This window comes from Homalodisca vitripennis, chromosome 7 (genome assembly GCF_021130785.1).
Source record: "Homalodisca vitripennis isolate AUS2020 chromosome 7, UT_GWSS_2.1, whole genome shotgun sequence".
Taxonomy (NCBI): domain Eukaryota; kingdom Metazoa; phylum Arthropoda; class Insecta; order Hemiptera; family Cicadellidae; genus Homalodisca; species Homalodisca vitripennis.
In genome coordinates, this window is record NC_060213.1 from 91,572,206 (window position 1) to 91,593,261 (window position 21,056).

Here is a 21,056-nt window from a genome sequence, read left to right on the forward strand (position 1 = left end):
TTTATTTCTACATAAATAAACTAGTTTTACCGGGGTATATTTAACAAATCATTTTTTGTTTAAAATTGACCAAATATAGAAACAAAATTACTTAAAAAAAATAATTTTATAAACTGATTTAAATATTTTGATTAATTTAAAAATTTATTTAAAAAAGTAATTTTAAAAAAACCAAAATTTTGTTTAACCGTTCTTTTTAAATTTTTAGGTTTAAAAACTACAATTCAAATTTAATTTAAAATAAAATTCATTTTTTATATTTTAATATTCCAACAAATTACAAAGTTGCTTTATTTTTGTTTTTGAAACATTTTAACAAAAAATTCATTGTAGCTTACGGAAATTTATTAAATGGAAATTAATATTTAAACAATTAATGATTATTAACTGAAGAAACCCCTTTGCAAAGGTTGGGTTTACCTTTTTTGGTACGTAAAAATCCCCTATTGGGGTTTAAAAATATGTCAAATAATAAAATTATATATAAATGTTTAATAACTTTTGTTCATTTATAAAATTTCAGTTGCAATTTAAAGGAGAAAGTTTTTAACTTTAAATCGGGAGATAAAATTTTCCCTTAAAAAGGGGAAAATGATCAGATTTTAAAATTATTAAAATTAGTTATAATCAAGAAAAATTTAGAAAATTTTGTTACCCTTAGAACCAATTTAATAAATAACAAAAAATATCTGAATCAAATATGTTTTAAATTTTAAACCCTTAAATTAATAACTTTATCTTTAAATTTTAAAATTATTAAGTTTGCTGTTTTTAATTTTACAAAAACGTGCTTAATAATTTTGTTGTTTTTTTCAATAAGGAGTTTGAAAGACTTCCCCAAACAAAGGATAAAACCTTATCTTTAAAATTTCAAGATTCTTTAACAAACCTTTTAAAATCAAAACTCTTTTTAAACTAGATTATACTTTTAATATTTTGCCAAAAGTGTTTTTATCAACTATTAAAAATAGGTGCTAAAAAACTTTTTTGTTTAAATAAATTTAATTACAAAAAATTCCAAGATATTATAAAAAAAATATTAAAATAAAATATCAAATTTGAAATCCCCAACTTTTAAAATTTTTAAAAAATAAAATTTGCAATTTTGAAAAAAAAATTTCATTTTTGGGGTCTTAAAGTTAAAAAGGGTTTTAATATAATTAATAATTTTAATAAAATTTGGGAAATATTCCTTTTAAACAAAAACGAAAAGTGATTTAGGTTTTTTGTTCTTCTTTTATATTTTAAAAAACCATTTTTATAATAAATGTTAACCCCAAATTAGTAATAAATTTTAATTTGTAAACCATCAAAATTTTTCCCCCAAACCTAAAAAAATACTTAAAAAAATCTAAATATTCACCCAAACAAAATAAATTATAGTAGTTTTTAAAAATATTTGTTACTTTCTCAGAAAAAACGGGGCTTCGTTCAAATATCGCTTATCCAAAGTGTTAGTTTATAAATCAAACCGTTAAATTTTGAACATTTTATAAATTTTTAAATTTTAAATTTTAAAAATCCATTAAAACCCCCGTTAAAACAAATTTCATCCATATATTTTGCCCAAAAATTATGATTGTGCTGACATATGGTTCTGTTGTCAAAAATTTGGGAAATATAAGGGCTTTGTTTTTTAAACTAAAAAGGGAATTAGGATTTAAGCAATTCCATTTTGTCCTTTAAGTATTGGGAAAATTAAAGGAAATCAAACAGTATGTCCAATTATCCACATATTAAAATTTTACTTTAAAGACTATAACCAGAATGGAAAAAGATTTTAAAGAAAAAATTTAGGTTTATAAAATGAAAAATTTTAAACTTTTATTTGCTGCGGTAAATTAACTAATTTGAATTTGTGGTACATTATTTTAAGGAACTTCCTTTAAAGGAAACCCTGAAATTGAAAAATTAATTAAGACTTAAGTGATTTATTTATGTTTTAAAAAAAAGAATTTTCATTGGTAATATAAGATGTAAAAACCTAATTAGAAGGGTTGGCACTTTTTTTAAAATTCAACTACTTTTGAGCAATCCCCCATACAAAAAAATTGTTATAATGTTGATAATGAAAAAAAAAATTAAAAAAATTTACAAAGTATGTAATGAGGGTTTTTGGTTTCTCACAAAATGCGTTCAAAAATTTTTAACAAACCCAAATTTTTTCTTTGTGTCTTTTTTGAGAAAAATATGTGGTTTGCTTTTGGGGGAATTAAATTTAAAAACCAGGGAAGTAATAGACAGAAATAAATAGGGAAAGATTCGAAAGAATTTAAAAAACAACAAAATAAAAATAAAACGAATTATTTAAAAAGAAGAAACAAAAATAAATAGGAAATTTGTTAATTTTTAGAGGACTATAAAAAAACTGTCATTGTTTAAGTACCTTTAAAAATACTTGATTTAAAAAATAAAAGGACGGTAATATTCAGACGTATTTGGAAATTAGAAAGAAATTGAAAAATCAGTGGGGGCTGGAAATTTTGGGGGTAACCCAACAATGGTGGGAATGTGTATCCAACAATTAATAATGATTCACCTTCGGCCAATTTTAATTGCTACTTTTAATGAGTTGTATGGTTTATTTTAAATCGGAAATAAAATAATAAAGGGAATTTTCATAAATGGTCTATAAAAAAATTGTTGTAAAATTCCGCAAATTTTAGGATATAAAGTTTTGTTTACAATAATCTAAAATAAAGATCAGAAAAAATCTGCATTTTAGGAATTAAACGGATAAATAGACTTGGTGTGGGATCTGCCCATATTACTTTGGCTTATTGCAACCGGGTTTTTTAAAATTTGGTATTCTAACTAGTAAATTAGTTAAGATTTTTCAAAAAGTGAAGACTTCGCCTGGGGGATAAAAAATAAACTATTAAATCCAAAGAATTTTAACAAAGTAAAATCAACAGTATTCCGAAATTTATCAAGAATTTATAGATATGTATTTAAAAAGCATTCTTGGTCAACTAAATTATAATTTCTTTTGGAAGGGGATAAAACCAATTGGGAAAATGGACAAGATCCAAAACCAAAAAGGTTTAAAGTAAGGATTGGTAGGAAAATTCAATACCTTAACAATTTTAGTGCAAACAATATACCTATTTATTGTTGGACAAAATGTATTAAAACAACAGCAATCTTCTAAGAATGTAACTTAAAGCTCTAATAAGGAAAGCCTTACGTGAATTTTAAAATATTTGTTATCAAACCCAGTAGATTTAAAATGGTTACAAATAAAAAAGTGTTCTTTGGGGAAAATTCAAGGAAATTATAATGTATTTTAAAATAAACACTGACCCATGTTTTGGAAATTTAAAGTTTTTTTCCCATTATTTTTCCTTTATATAAATAACTAAAATGTTAAATAAAAGGATTGGAAATTTTTTATTGATAATTTGAAGAGTTTTAACAAATAAATATAATATTTTAAAAATTAAATATTGAATACAAAAAATTTATCTATTCAAAAATCAATTTTAAAAACCCCCGATCAAGCCATTTAGGCAATTTAATTTAAGGGAATTGTAATTTTAATACATTAACAAATTTATAACCCTTTTTAACTATTAAACTAAAAAATTTAGATTTTTGGGATTGAAATGAAAAAATTTTTTAATTTTTTTTAAATTTAAGTTGATTTCAAATTTTAAATATTTTTTTTATATTTTTTAATATTAACGTCATGCAAGTTGGTATTAGTTTTATTACTAAAAAGGTTTTCAGAACCTAATGTATAATCTTTAAAGTTAAATAACCTTTATATTTAAATGAAAAATTAAAACAATGCCCAAGAGGAATTATTTAATTTCTTAAGCAACAATTTAGAGTTTTGGCTTCCTTTCCTTTAAAAATTTCCTTACCTCTTTATTAATGGTTTGCAAAAGGGCTTAACAGTCACCATTTTTGAAAAAATTTGGTTTTTACCATAATATGTTTACCTCATGTTTCAGGAAAGACTTCATCATTATATAAATTTTGTTTAATACATACAATTATAAATATGTAAAAATTTTATTCTGGTATTTTAGGGTAAAAAAATCATTGTTTTGGAAATTTGTAATTTTAAAATTTTTTAAAAGCCTACGTTTTTAAATTATAAATTTAAATATTTCGTTTGGGAATTAAATAATTTATTTTAGAAACCCGACAAAAAAATTTTTTTTAAACGTGTATGGGGTTAAAAAAGATTGAAAGTTAATAAATTTAAAATTTTAATTAAAGAAAATTTAGATTTAAGCTTTAAAAATTTAATTGAAAAAAAGAAAAGAAGCCCTTAATGAAAGAAATCAAATTCTGTAACCAAGAAACTAAATTTTTTTTTGGCTCGTCCATTTTGGCCGGTAAGAGTTTTGTGAGGTAGGGTAAAATGAACATTTTTTTATTTTTTTTTAAGTGTTAAGAAAAAATTTTTAAAACAATGTTTAATTTTTTTAAATTTGTTTTAACCCAATTTTAAAACTTAAAAACTGTTTCCCTCCAAAATATTGAAAAGTTGGTTTTTAACTGTAAGGCGAGAAATTTAATACTCAATTTATTCGGTAATAAAACCTACTATGTCGGGCCTAACTTTAAAGGGCAGCCATAATGTTTAGAAAAAAAAATAAATTCTCCATTTCCTTCTTATTTCTTTGTTTTAAATGGCACATTCTTTCACGTAAATTTAATTCTTATTTTTCAGGAAAAAGCATAACTTTTTACTTACTATGAGTAGTTCTTAAGCAAACTATAACAATGATTGAAAACAAGGCTTTCGTTGAAAAAAATAACTGGGGTCGAAATGCCTCAGGATCCATTTTTTGATTTGGGATAAAGTTTTTTTTATAAAGTTTTTGTTGCTAAAAGGTTATTTGGGGGAAAAGAAAAGGGGGAAAGAAAAGTGTTTTTAAAAAAGGTTTGGATTGGTTTTGGTTGTTGGGGGGCGGTGGTAGGTGTGTGTGTTTTAAGTTGATGGTGATGGTTTTTTCCTCTTTGGGGGAAAAAGGGGCTTGTCCGTTGGGTTTTGTAAAAACCCGAAGGAAAGTGGGGGTGGGGAGTTAGTTGGGGAAAAGTTTTGGCTTAGTTTATTTTTTTTGGGGGGGTTGTGAAGCCTCCCTTTGCGGTTTTAAATGTGCCCCCCAAAATTCCTGGGGTTTTAAAGGGCGACCGGTTTAATTTTAAAAAAAGAAGTTTCTTTAAAGGGACGGTAAAGGTTTGTTGGTTTTAATGAAAAGGGTAACTTGGGGGGGGGTTTGCAGTAAGGGGAAAAATTCCCTTTGAGTTTTGGCCCTTCCCAAATTAAAATTTGAGCGTTTTTGTAGGGGGGTTTTTGGTGGGGAATTGGGCGGGGGGTGATGTGGGCTGGGAACATTTGGGGGCGGGAAATGTAAGGGTTCCTAAATTGATAGGGGGGGGGAAAAAAAAAGGGGGGCGGGGTGCCCGAAACGTGGGTGGGATTGATTCCCCGGGTTCCGGGAACGTTCGGTCCCAAAAATGTGGGGGTCCTTTGGGTAAAAATGGAGGTTGCCTTTTGAAAGAGTTTGGGAAAAAAGTTGAGGGGGGTTTTTGGAGGGGGTTTGTTTTGTTAGAAATTTGGGGATTAAAACTTATTTTTTTTTTGGGGGATTAATTTGTTTATTTTTTGGGGTTGGGGATAAATTTAAGGTTTTAAGGGGAAAGGGTGTCATGCAAAAAGTTTTGCGGAAGTTTGGGGACAGAGCCTTGCCAAAATTTTTTTTTTGGGGGTATTTGGGGAGTTTTTTTTCCAAGTGATGGTGGGGTTTGGGACGGCTTGGTGGGTTTTTTAACAAGGTCTTTTTGTTCGACGCCAGGGAAAAGTTTATGTTCTGCATGGCCCGTAATTGTTTAAAATTTTTATGGATTTGCTTGGTTGAATAAAGGGTTACAAATTGGTGAGGGAGGTAAAATCTTTTGGATGACAAATTATTTAGATTATTTGGATTTGAATTGCCTTTCGGGGACACTTTAATAGGCATTTTTGCATAGGTTTAAAATTATTTAACAGTTTTTAAAGATAAACTTGGGTTCTCCTAATTCACTATAGAATTTTGAATTTGACACCGCTTATGTTGGGCCCCAATTGGTCGCTTTGTGGTAATTTTTTTTAACTAAATTTTTCGCCCCCCAAACCTTTTTTCCCATACCTTGCACTCCCTACATTCAATTTATAAATTTTATATCTCCCACTTTAAATCTGAGAACATAAGTAGTGTCTCCAACTTTTTTTCTTAGAATTTCCTTTAACCAAAACGAAATTTTGGGGCCCATACTTTTAAAAACATTTATTATTTTTGTTAACCATGGATTTTTTCTTCTTTAAGTGTTATATATCGTTGGAAACAGAATTTTCAGAATAATTGTCAATCATAACCCAAAAAACCATAAAAAATACAATTTTTGGACTTCGGGTGCCCTTATTATCTAAAAATAAGGCTTTTAGATAATAAACTAATATTGCAAACTGCGACTTACTAAAACAAGCCGTTCTAAAATTTAAAACTAGATACGTGAAAAATATAAAATAGCGGATAATTCCGCAATTCGTAAAATTTAAAAAGATTGAATATATAATTTTGTTTTATCATTGGTTCCGGAATAATAAAAAAAATATGTTAGTAGAGAGTTCTTGGATACCTTTTACTCGCAGTGTAAATCACGAACAGTCAAATAAAAAGAATTTAATTTTAATTGTATCAAAATAATAGAGTCATAACGTACCTTTACATAATCACTCTGTGGTAGCATATTACTCCCCGAAAAAAATCATAACACCATAATATCGTATTGTTTGAAAAAACGTTCTAAACATACTAAATATCAAACTAGATTTATTACTCTCAGGAAATATTTAAGAAACTTGAACAATTCATTAGGAACACATAAATTAAATCAAAACGTTACCTTACTAATGAAACTTCTGTGTTTTTTATATAGTAATGTATCTTGTTTAATGCTTTACGCCTAAAAAACCACTCAGTTTCTATTGCAAACTTATTTTTAAAAATTTAATATTAAACATCTATATTACAGGTTTCTTTTAAAACATTTAATTTTTGCGTAATTATTTAAACTAATCTCCCTGCTGAAAAGAATTATTCTTCGGATCTTAGCTTCATTTTTAGAAGGTTCTTGGGTAAAGAACATAAATAATTATCCTGTTTAATAAGTTCTTTGAAAATTTCTTTGACAGCGAAAAGTCATAAACTTATACCAAAAACAGACTTTGGGTAATGAAATATATTGGTGCAACTACTGGTAAAGTGTATTTCTGGAATATTGCGTGTATTTTCATTTCCAAAATAGTAAATTACTTTGCACTATGCAATTTTTTGTTCAATTTAATAAATACACGGGTTTCTTCATCCTTATTATACATAAATAATTGCAGGCTTCTTAAAAACTTTGATAAATACAAATAGTCTTCTTATAAAATTGGTTTATCATTTTGAAACAAATTTATATATTGCCAATATGACTATCTCTACGAGGTAAATGTACGCCACAACACGTTAAACGCTACAGCCTTACAATTCTAGAGAAATTAATTCTCAAGATTACCATTATCCTGACATAAATCTAGAGAGATAAGATGTATTTACATCCTTTAGGCAGACATAAAATAAAATTGACCAGCCTATTGAGACTTCAATACCTCTCAGTTAATTTCTATGGATGGACATGTTGATTCCATGACTAGTTTTGACTATATATATATAGATATGTGAAAGAGTCAACACACAAAATCGTTCTAGAAAATTTCAGCGGATACTTGGACTACATAAAAAGCCAGCGAATTTCAATAGATGGACATTGCATCATCGAAATTAGCGTTTTGAAATTATACATGACGTTATGTGCTAGATTTCTAGTCTATATCTCAATCCTTTTTGAGTTGTTCAACGGAAATCAGGCACACGTGCATATATAAGGAAGAATATTGTTAGAAATTTTGTTGACATATAACCAAAATATAATATACGAAATTTGCATGGCAAACTCTTTTTGCAGATATCATTCAGTGTTGCAGACGTTGGCCACACTCAGTCAAAACTCATGGGGGAGTATTCACCATTGTATAAGTAAAAGAAACTAATAAAAAAATAAATAATACTATGTCCAATATAATGTAATAAAATTCCCACCAACAGATCCACAAAATATTAAATGTTAACGCGTTTATTAAGTTTCTTTAAAAAATTATTTTCGCATTGCCGTAAAGGTTATCCTTAAGGCTAATTAGAAAATGATGTGTAACTGTCAGTAAAATCCAATAGTATAATGTACTAGAGGCAAGAGGCAATTAAACTGACATAAATATTACCTTTAAGCCTCTGAAGGGGTTGAATGAACTATAGCTCGGCCAAACACTGAACAGCAACCGAAGGTTATTGCATTAAACATACAGTATTCATTAAGAAAATTGGGAAAACATAAAATAAATGTAATTTAATGAAATAAGGTATAGTTTTGGCCAGACGATACTTAGATTAAGAATTTTCTGGACGATGTTTCTCTAGTATTATTTGAACCTAAAATATCCCTTTATATATATTTTGACCCAAAAAAATTTAGATGAACAATTTTGTAAAGAACTTGAAACTTTATGTCTGACTTGTACATGTTTGGTTATCCAATCTAAATTAATTTACCTTTTTGGATTGTATAAAGAAAAATATATATATTTTTTTAATAGTTTCAATATTATTGAGGATACCTATTTTACAGAATATGTTACAAAATAATGATTATTCTTTGATATTATCATGATTTGTTGTGTTTTCTGTGTACAGAATACTGCAACTATAGGTAGTATCTTCTTGGTCTAGAGTAGAAATAGGTTAAACTATATGAAGAACTTGAAAATTCCTAAACATAACTTAACAGTTCATGAGTACTTACATGCATAACCGGTGTGAAAAAGGCATATTCTTTCCATCGCCTATTTGTTTACCTTAGTTATTGAAAGAGAGAGCTAAAACATCATGAATAGGAATAAAAACTAATCATCTAGTACGCTATACTACGTGTCAAAGAACTTGCTCCAATAAATTGAAATATAATACATATTAATACTTTTAGGTATATAGTTCAATATATTTGAATCATGCATTTCTATATCACACGTTAAAATACCATTTAATAGTACACAGTTTGTTTAAAAAACTTCTTATTTTGCGATTTTCTCGCCACCATCATGGCTACCCATAGAACCAATGAGAAATTGTTAACTAAGACACAGCTGAATCCGGTGGGGTGAAATCATTAATCGTATAATTGAACGCGTTTTTTTCAAGGTCAAACGTTAGTTCGTTCTCGACAAATCGTGCGGACAAACCGGTAGGCAGACAAACAAACAAACATGCGAATCATAAAATTTTTCAGCTCATTTGCTTACGTTCAGCCAAAAATTTTAGTTCCGAGTCAGCTTTGCGTGCAAAACCGCGTGCAAGGTATAAGTAAATGAATTAAATCATAATAAAATTTAAGATTATTTTCAAGTAGTTGTTTTTGTATAGTGTTTGAATGCTTAAGGGAAGATTATATTGAAAATATGTAGTTACCTACAAAACAGTATTTATTTAATATATAGTTTAAAACCCACACACTTTATTGGATTTCTTTTTGTAGACTTGATAGTCGTGAAGTGGATGTGTCTATCAGGAGTTATGCGAAGTATATGAATTAAACCTGTAAGTAAGGAAAAACGACCAAAATATTAGTTCCTATAAATAATTGTATTTATAGTTTTAGGACACATCGCAGTCTTTATAAAGAGGTTTAGTCTATACTGTCATATGGTGTGATTAACAGAACGTGGAGTTAAGAGACAGAATATATGTCAGCGTTAAGATTGTCACCAGCTGACCATGATTTACGTCAGTGGTATTAAATACTATTTTTCTTTGTGGTAAACTATATGCATATTCCTATTTAAGATTATGAGAAATTAAAGAATCTAACTGTAATAGTTAAATTTCCTTAAACCTTTTATAAAAACCCTAAGGATGAAATATGCGATTTTACACTGCTTGCTTATTTATTATTTAAGTAAGTTTGTAACTAAGTTTATGTGAGTCTAAGACCTGTATGGATTATAGGTGTCTGTAGAGATGAGTTTTTTTGTTAACCATATATTACCTCAATGATAGATTGGTATGTTTTTCAGTTCTTGGTAGACATCTAAGTCACTCTGTAGTTTATATTCCAAAATAAATATTGTTAGCAAACAATTTTTAAATTTATAATTTGAAATTTAATAAATTGAATACTAGTTAATTTTCTGAAGTTGAACTAATGCTAGGTATTTTATATACCAAATATGTTACCTATGCAAGGACGGCTGACTATAATACTAAAACAATCAGCAATAGGTATTACTAACAATAAGAATTTTTTCAAGAATTCGTATGTCAATAGTAAAAGTACACGAATAACACGACAGTTTCCCCGGTTTGTCCAGTTGAAATAGTTGCATGACTAAACATTTATTCACTCTCGGTATAGGTAACTCGCCGTAAACACATTCAAGTCACCTGGGGAACGGAATTTTTGTAATCCTTTTTCAACAGGGGCTTGATTAGGATTAACCATTCTTAAAGGATGTTTTATGGTCAAATTTTGTCCTGAGATATGTCCTACAACTTTGAAATTAAAACTATTTAAAACCTTATTTGATAGGTATATGAGAATAAAGTTCTTAGAAACTTTAATTTATACTCTAAAGAGTTTACCTATAAACAATGGAAGTCTACAACTTAGGCACTCAGTAAGTTGATTTCTAGGATTACGAGGTCACTGATAGACAAGGAATGGGCTCTTTGTAATAATTTTTTTAAATAAGTGTCTTTTAACATACTACTGTATACAAAATGCTACTTGATTATACGTATCAATACATATGTTATACAATACTAATAAAAATATATATCCAATTAGTTTTTTACAAAGATCCCACAGAATAAATTAATACCAGTTTCACACCCCTTTTAATGATATATAGGGGGAATATTTTCTAAATTTACTTAAGCGTAACGTAAGCCTTTATTACAGAAATAATTTCCCACTGAAACGAAGCAGCGTGCTAAGCTCGAATAAACCATTACACAAAAACCCTTTTCATTAATAGCACCAATTAGTAAAGCTTTCAAAGCCATTCGCGTTATAACCTGTGTAGTGTATTAACTCTCGGTGAAACACGGAACAATAATTTATGTCGCCGATATCAAATGGCGTGAGAGTCCCGATACGGAAACATGTACGAGCATGAACGGCTCAGCGCGCCTAATAACTGAAATAAGAGCAGGTAAGCGATTGTCAATATACATTACACAAGGCTGTCGGGCCAGACTGGTGGCGCGGCGAGCGGCGACTCGGCGAAACACCGCACCCCCGCGCCAGATCGCCCAGTCTTTGATTCGCCACCGAGGGGCACTTTACTACCCCTGTTCAGTGTACTTATTGAGTGTTTGTTCTGTGTGGTTACTTTAGCGGGGCCTGTGTGTGCATCGATATGTGTTCTTGAAAGGAAATACAACTCGGCAGTTTATTTTGGTGATCGATCATCTTTGTGGTTGGCTCGTTTCTAAATATTGTACATATTTCTAAATTATTACAAAATAACTAAACATTACTCGTAATAAATAATTACATAAAAGTTTGCTCCAATGGAGAAATCAAAATTATTTTCAGGATAATCCAATAAAGTAGTGATAGTGTCGTTAGAAACGTACTCTATAAGTTTAAGTGTGTTTGTAGAAATATTTTTCGGAACTTGGGCCAATATGGAGTTTATGTATTTGGGATGTATTTATAAATTATGTATAATAGTTGATCTGTTTAACGGGTGAGTGGTTCAAGTGAAGTGTACACAACTAAAAGTTAGCATGGTGCATATTCGGTTTCTTCAGTGTTTGACGGCTCGGTTTCTACTTTTGATGTTGGAATTCAACCTAATAACAGGTATTATTTTGTTATATATTACTTCCTTATAATAATAACTTGGATTTCAATGAAATTCCATTACTATGTAAGACACATTTAATTATCCTTCACACATTCTTTATGAGAATTGTAGTGTATCTAAATACTTTATCCACCTGCCTACGTTAATGGTTTTTTATTTAGCAAAGTGACCTCTAGTGTTTTTAGTCGATTGCATTATTTATAACTCGTATTTCTTGTACATACACAATACTTAATTGTATCTTAAAATTCATAGAAGTATACTCTTATCTTTTTAATACGTACAATTTTTGCAGTTAATATAAATTTACATTGGGCAGGTTAGAGAAATAATTTTACCTACATGAAAACTATTAAAGCAAATGTAATTTTTCTTTAAACGAATATTTCATGGAATCCACATAATAAAATATTTAAGAACATAAATTAGTCAAACAATATCGTTTTTCAACTATGTGTATTACAACTGTTCTTAACTGTACATTAATCATAAAAAAACTATGAAAGGTTTATTATATCTATGTGTGTTATTAGTAGGTTTACACACTGAGAGATATTTGGATTCATAAAATACACAATTTGAATGTCTATTTCAGCTGTTTGAACATTGTAAAAATCTTTCGAATATTTGTACATAACTAGTGTTTTTTAATCAAGTGAGACTTTAAAATTGTGCAATGCTGGTAAATTAAGTGCAATGCCAGGTTAAGTGTTAGAGAGGGATTCTTAGCCCTAACTTCGCCTGGTAAAATAAGACATTCTTTACTTTTTTACTTTTACTTTTTTAAATTAAAATTACATTAATTAAACTTATCGTCTGTTATATGTTTTTTACTTTATAGTAGAAAGCCTAATATGCCATTAAACAATATAAAGTAGTAAAAATGTCAGCTACCTTTTACTATTGCTAACTTATGAATTTAAAAAGTATTTGATGGTTGTATTTTATAAATATTAAATCGTTCGTTATGGAACAAGTTTTATATTTTCATCTATTGTAAAAAGATATTCCTTCCATTCGTTCAATAATATTATCTTACATGTAAAACTAAAACCGATTCAAATTGCCTTATTTATACATTTAATCTAAAGATTATTCCTGAGTGTATATATGAGCTTTTTTAGAACTACTAATCTTTCAAAATTACCATGATGATACTCCTCTAGCCTTTAAATCATTCAAAATCTCAAAAGTATAACTACTATACGAATTCCAGTAATTAAATCAATCAATGCTATTTTAATATTATTAACAAAGTGTTAATATATATTCATAAACACGTCAGGCTTAGGTGTATTACACGAGTATAATAAAAGGAGCTGCACTAGTATTGTTTTAATATTAATACAATACACTTAACTTTCCTATTAAACATTATTGATTTTTAGTTCTAATTATTTTCTACTGTTGACATATAAAACCAATGTTTCAGTTCTAAAAATCCAACAAAAATATGCAATTTTTTTGAATACATTTTTGTTTAATAACGAAGATATTTGTCTTATAAACATAAGGAATTTCAATAACATTAAAATATAACATTACTACTATAATTTATTTTTAATTAATTTGTCAAGCAATATTTTATTAATGATATTACAAAATCATTACACTAAAAAAAGTAGCATAACAAGTCTATTCATTTATACCTCATAAGCATATAATATGAAATATCTTAATTCATATTGAATTATATGGTTATTTCCATAAAGCCCTAGGAAAATGAAATTACAGTAAACTCCAACCTATAACAATAAAATTTTAACGATCGTTACGCTAAAATGGAATGTCTTATGAGCGTGTAAATTATTTGAAATCTTAGGTTTTTTATCAAAATGTATAATATATAAAACACACGTTCTTTCTATATAAAAACTTTCATATTAGTTTATAAATTTTAGTGAATAGTGTTTTTTTTTTTTACTTTTAATACGTTCAAAAACTATTAATTTGATCTTGGGTAGCTATTGCAATTACTAACAGAAGTTAAGAAAGATACGATTTCATTACATGGTTTTTAGTTTTACTTGTTTTTTTTTGTTTGTATTTAAATAAGCGATACACTAAATGATAAGGGTGTCTGATAAATGTGAAATAATCACACCGAAACAATTAAAATGTTGTGTTATATTTAAATACATAAATATTAAAAAAAATACTATTTATTCTTTTTTTCAAGTTTTGGAAAGTAAACATCTAGCATATTTGTAAAATATTTGTTAACTACAATGCACATAGTTTAAAACCTCTATAATAGTTTTGATATTGTTATATTGAAAATAAATATCTTTCCAAGGTATATCGATATGAACATTAGCTAGACCAGTTCAACCTGACATTAAATACAGGTTAATGATTGTTACTCGTAAATTATTTATTTAGTTTTAGTCATGATAAATTACCCCCAATAATTGTGCGAAGAGAAAACTGGTAGATGGAGAACTGTTAAGGCCAAATTAGAATAGTAAGTTTTATATATAACTACGTTGTAGTGAGAAACCAATGATATTGATACCTAATATATGATGTATTTAACAACTGAATAAAATATTCTTTATCTTAGTTAGCTTTAACTGGTTTCCAATTCTGCTTAGCTTCCAACATCTGACGACAGAGCCGCCACTGTCACCATAGACACGATATAATACAATAGGAGCCTAGAGCCAGTTTGATCTATATAAGCCCAACAGCAAGTCTTCCTTGGAGTAGATAGATGAACTATTCCTGAAAATGAAATGTATCGTTAGCAACTCTAATTTTAGTGTTTGCGAAATAGAACGTTATCAGTAGATTTAAACATACGAAAAAATTTTCTCAGATTAAATCATTACTAACTCTACTCATTTATTAAGAAGTACTGGATTCATAACTAAGAGGCTTGTTTTTAATTTTCCAGGCTCAGAGAAAAGTAATGTACGAAAAATATATAACCTTTTCCATTCTCTCTTAATTTAAAGTAGACCCAAACTGTAGAGATAATGAATTTCTCTGTCTATTGGATTCAAAACCATATTTCATAATTATACGGTGAAAACTGATCCTGGACTAAAATGTTGCAAACCATTTGTTGAAGGCAGAAGTCGTCGTTACTGTAGTGGTAACAATAGTATCTGAACGCTCTAAAATTTGATAATATTGAGGTTTCGAAATTTTACTATAGGAACATTTTACTTTCTATAAATTATCTTGTAATCTATAAATATTAAAACTAACAGAATGTATTAAGAACTACGCGAAGTTGTAGTTTTGTTCCGGAAAAAACTTTTATTCGTTTTAGGTTTTGAACATCCGCTTCATGGGCTATAACTGCTGGTCCCTCATAGATATACTGAAGAATGTAGCGACATCGATTGTAATATACAGTGGAGACTCTTGTATTAATTTTATGATTATTACAATATACCTTAAAATTATATATTTCTTGTAAATTACTTCATATGGTTTAGCACTCCTGGGAGAGAATTTTTTTGTTTTAGCTCCATGTATGTTATTAGACACACACACATACAAGAACCAGAACTGTTATAAAAACCCTTCATATGATTTGCCCAAGCATTAATGAAACCTATCACTCTGTTTGTTGGTACAATTTCTCTTTTATCCGTTTTGATGGGTGTACACATTTATTTTCTTTATGATTGTTTGTCAGCCTTTATACCTGCAGGATATATCAGGAACTAAACAAGCTGTAAACTTCAAATTTTGGATACATTCTCAGAAGAAATAGAATCTATGGGAAGAATGCTGGTATAATTCCTATAATCCTGTCCCATGTACAAAGTGATTATTCATATATGCAATTCCCCCATCTTGAATATTCAAAAATTCACGTAGCTTCCTCTTAGAAACCTTTTGGCTTTTATTTTTCTCAGCAAAAAGAGATGAGAATCATATTTACTTGTAAATATGTTTACTACAATTATGAGTCCAACGCTATAAGTCATCTTATACAAAAATTTTTGTCAACCTTGAAGCTTTACTGATAAGGAAAAAATAGTCTCAATTACGCTTCGATCTTTATTTAGTTTCTTTTGCAATACACCAAAACCTTAATTCAAGAGATTTACTCCAAGTTTAAGTATCATTGTTATCCCTATAAAGTATTGGGTTAACATTGCAAGAATGTAAAGCCAAATAAATAGTTATTCATATGCAACAATCCATTCGGCAACAAATATGGCACATCCGATTTTCCGAAAGCATCATGAATTTTTATTGACCACATTGAGTTCATTAACAACTTACAACTACATATTCTGTCAGGATATGCCAAAGGCGCAACGTTCAATTTTGTAATTGAGAATATAACAGTTAGACTCCTTAAGGTAAAAACAGCTCTTGTAACTAAGAAGTGATTCAATGTGTCTCCTGCAGAGTTAATTTCCGTCTTTCTGAGTAAGTTTAATCCAAGCGTAGTTTCCTTATCATCCCCCTAATAACTAAAATGTACCTTATAAAACTTTAGAAAGTCAATTATACAAGCTGTAGCTACAAGAATCTTAATTACCAACATCGAGTTGATATTGCCAGTAATATATAATTGATAACCAACTACGGTTTGTCTACAGACATCCGAGTATGTTACGTCAGTGAATGTAACGTATGTGAGTGGCAGTATAAGTATAATTAAGTATTCTTAAAACTATATACGCTCTTAATGTAACGAAGAGGTTGAAAAAGTTCATTGAGAAAACAACCATAAACAATCTTGTCAAGTTAATGATTTTTACGTCAAGCTAACAACCAGAAATATAGGATAGAATTTATGCATCAAGATAATAATTAGGAATTACCTATCTCTAGGAATTATGATTTTTTATCAAAAGAACCTTGATAAAATAAATAGGAAACAACCAAAAAATAGATTATTAGATAAAGAATGTGCATCATAGGAACAGCAAGGAACAAACACTGTATTTCATCAACAAAACAACTGCAAAAGCCGTGGACAAGATAAAAAATGTATATATTCTACGGCCGTTATCCGACTTAATTTCAGTGAACAAAATATTTGCTTTACGCTTTGTATTCTCTCTGTCTCTACTACTAGAACGAAATTAATTAACTTCTCTATAATGTGAACCAAAATATCTAGGGTTCATAAATGTTGTGCTCTAATTGACTAGTTGAAATTTGAATATTAACACATTATTTTACATACCAATTATTTCATAATATAACTAATCTCTAAGATAGAAATATGTGATATGCACCACCCGCACACTAATGACTGTTTTTATAATATATCAACTTTAAATTATAAAAACCAGGAGAAGTGTATAATAGTCACTAATCTGTAAGATACTCAAGGCCTGAAAGCATAGATGAATGTGTTATGAGTAATGTTATTCCATTAATACAAATACGTCGTGTAGCATAAAGCGTCGAGAGTTTAATTTAACTCGTAAGCCTCGGAATAAGATTTATTGAAGCGTTATCACTCACCGCTTTTCAATTTCACTTGTATTCACAGACTGAAGCTGATCTGCTAACTCATCGATGAATCAGCAGTTTAAGTGAAGTATTTGATCATCACCTTTCAACTTCTGTATGCTTTTTATTTTATTAAAAAAGTACAAAGAGGGTTTCATTTTGTATTGGTTATTGCGTTTATATAGGATAACGATGTGTTGAAATCCTTTCACCTTGATTAACATGCAACGTGGTTAACAATATAAGAAGAATATATATACAAACTTCCGTGATATTTTGTTTACAGATACAACTTAACATTTATAAACAGTATATCGTAATATAAATCCATAGCATATATAAGTTATTGTCACAATTAACTGATTTAGCTAAAGATGATTCAAAAGGCTATCGTTTTGAAGAGTAAAATAACCAATAAATAATGGTTATACACGATTATTCATATGAGGGGTATTAGATAAAAATTCCTCAGTTGAGCTAAATTCTTGCACATAATATTTTATGACCAATTCATCAGATATGTGGTATAACCTAAAATATCAGATGACAACGAATATTGTTTACTCACTAAAACACAAATTCCAGCTTCCCTACTTTCCTGACTTTAATATTTATGAAAAATATTAAAACATTGTAAATCAGATATAATCTCATTTCATGAGCTTTATTCCTATTCCTTAGGTAGAGTACGGTATCAAAATTTTAATACCGAACAATATTGGCACCTCCATCAGTAGGAAATACATTTGATGCCCCCTTGGTAACATTCTATGATCTTAAAAAAAGTACACTTTGCGTCTAGCTTTATACATTTATCTGCAATGGTCAGGGGCTCACAGCACTTTTTACTCAAACTGAAAACACAAAGACAGAATGTAGTTTTTTTGATTTGTGTTAATGATTTTTCTCTCCTTTTTAAGATACACGCACAGACAGAAATGCTTATTAACTTTGCTTATGCACTAAATATTTATTTTCCACACTGGTGCCATGTAAAGTATAAGATTTATACTAAGATGGCATTTCTGTTTGTAGCTCGTAGGATACGATAACCTCGAATATCGCTTACAATTATTCATTTTCAATTGCATATGTACAAACAAAGTAGAAAACTTCATTGTATTACTTAACATTGTAACCCTCAGTGTTAAGCAAGGAATTATGTGTTATGGTCACAACCATGTTACTTGCTTTGAGTATGCTTCAGTAATTTGTAATAATTCCCTAGTTAATTTAACTATTATTCAGACAGGAACTTTAGATGTTGCAAATAATTGTAGATTCGCTATAGATGTATCTAATATATATTCTAGGAACCTTTTTCAACTGCAACCAATTTAGTAATAATATATGAAAATATATCTATCAAAATGTCTTATATTGAACATAATATGACTTTTGAATCAATATTTTCTCGTGCATTGTTAGTACAGAGCTATTAGTGGGGCTATATTACGTACCGATATTACAATAATTTTTTAGAGCTAAAACAAGACAATACAAAAAGTGTTTTAAGACGTTGGGAATCCCTGTTTTATTATCTGAAATGAACTTGCATATTTATGTCTTGTTGTTAAAGTAGTTTGTGTTCAGATTGTCCCCCAAGCATTAAACACTCTACTCTTGCCACAGGCTGAAGCCTCTATTAACTCCCACGTCAGTTCTTACAACTCTTCACTTTTTCCTCTACGCCTCTAGATTGTGCTGAGGTGGCAACATGCTTTCCGTACATTATCATACATTAGCACACAATTAATATTACTGTTCGATTCTACTTAATAATAAATACAAAATAAAATTTTGGAATTTTTTAAGTTTTCTTATTTAGTTACAATTGTTTAAATAAACTAGATGTCAAAAGTACTCAAAAGTTTGAAATACTCCTTTCGGTAATGTTGTTATTTATTTATTTTTATTAAATACTATAACTATTCAAATTCACAAACCAGATCTGTAAACTTTACATGTTTATGTATCCATACAAGGTAAAATCTTATCAGTAATGCAAGTATAACAAGTGATAATATATATATATATATATATATATATATATATATAAAACGTAGATAGTTATAATATATGGTTAATATTTAATACTGTTCAAGTTAATTTATATACTAGGTCAGAGTTTCTTTTTCATTGCAGACGTATATCAAAAGGGTTAGAAATTTTTATTTTACCGACCTGCTTAACGTCCAATGAATGGCTTATAAATTGGTAACTAATAAACAATTGTAGAATACAGGAACTCTAATTTAAAACTTCAATGGATTATCGTATATTTATGTTCCAACAGAAGAAATGTTAAATATTGCTGCATATCTTTTATTGCCTTGTTATATCAAAACATACCTACGTATTCTTAGGATATAGTATTAATGTTTGCCTACACTGGATCATACGTTAAGGTACAATTCACCTACAATAATATAATTTACTCCATCTATAATAAAGTGTTTTGTTACTATTTAGATTTATTTAATATCAAATCACTGTATTTATTTACTACTTTAATTCAAACGTTTGGTACATTGTAATGCAAACCTTCGTATATAACTCTGAGTTTTATAGAATGATTGATGAATAAGAAAATAGAAAAAATAAAACATACATGAACTAATTTATATATCCACATTCATTTAAATTTTTGTCGTAATTTAAGACCTTTGTGTCATGTGTTTTTAATTAGTGTTTATAAGACAGTAAACAATAATTAAAACGCGTAACACTGTCATCCAACCCGGGAAGCTACAAAGCGCTTCCCTAAAAACTTTAATTACTTTGATACTCTAGGAATATAATTAGAGGGAATTAAAGTTACCATCGACGACACCCTCTTTTTAGCTGAATTAAACAATAATGTCATGAACTAATTGAATTTCTACCCACGTTTTAAATTATCAGGAATGAAACAAATATATCTGAACATTAAAAGTTTGTAGAGTAGAAGGTATGAATTAGCATTAGTTTTAAGCAATAGAACAACATTAAACTAACGCTTCAAATTATTTTTAACAAATTTTTGTCTAGATTTAAGTTTTTTTCAACTAATAAAACATTCGCATTATGTATAGTGCAGCATATTACAATTGTTCAATCACATTATTATAGGGTTTAGAATGATATTCAACTTTAAAATATACATTTTGAAGTTTTCTGTGTATAGACAAATATTTGTACAGTAAATACCTGATACTTTATTGGATGATTTTCAATAACAGGACACTTCATTTAATACACAGTGATACATTAAAGGTTTTTATGCTGTAATATCTGATAAACCTGGAACGTGGGTTTTGAATTTCAAATGAATTGTTTTGCCAACAATATGAGTGAAATAGTTTTATATTTAGAAAAAGATTGCAGTCATGTGTAAAAACACAAAATTTTGTTTTTATTTTTAAATGAAATAAAATATACGAATTACTGAAACATTATTCTCTAAAAAATATGATACAATAAAAAATTTAAAAAAATCATGCTTATGAATAATTCGAAGTTTTATTATGTATATATAAAGCCGTTTTGTAGGAAATTAGTTTTTGTATCATGAAAAGGTTACTTTAATCTGGTACACAAGTGTCTACAGTAAATATAGCCACATCTTATTTCATACATAATTTACACTTTAAAATTTATTTTTGGGCATCATAAATAA

The 21,056-nt window shown here is 28.4% G+C and overlaps 1 protein-coding gene across 2 annotated transcripts in view; it reads left to right on the forward strand.

Moving 5' to 3' along the window:
* Positions 1–11,424: 11,424 nt before the first annotated feature.
* Positions 11,425–21,056, forward strand: part of LOC124366048 — a 188,460-nt gene continuing 178,828 nt past the window's right edge. For both annotated transcript variants that reach the window (XM_046822256.1, XM_046822257.1), the window contains exon 1: positions 11,425–11,961. In XM_046822256.1, coding sequence (XP_046678212.1) covers positions 11,886–11,961 — 76 coding nt within the window. In that variant the 5' untranslated portion in view covers positions 11,425–11,885. The remainder of the gene's footprint in view (positions 11,962–21,056) is intronic.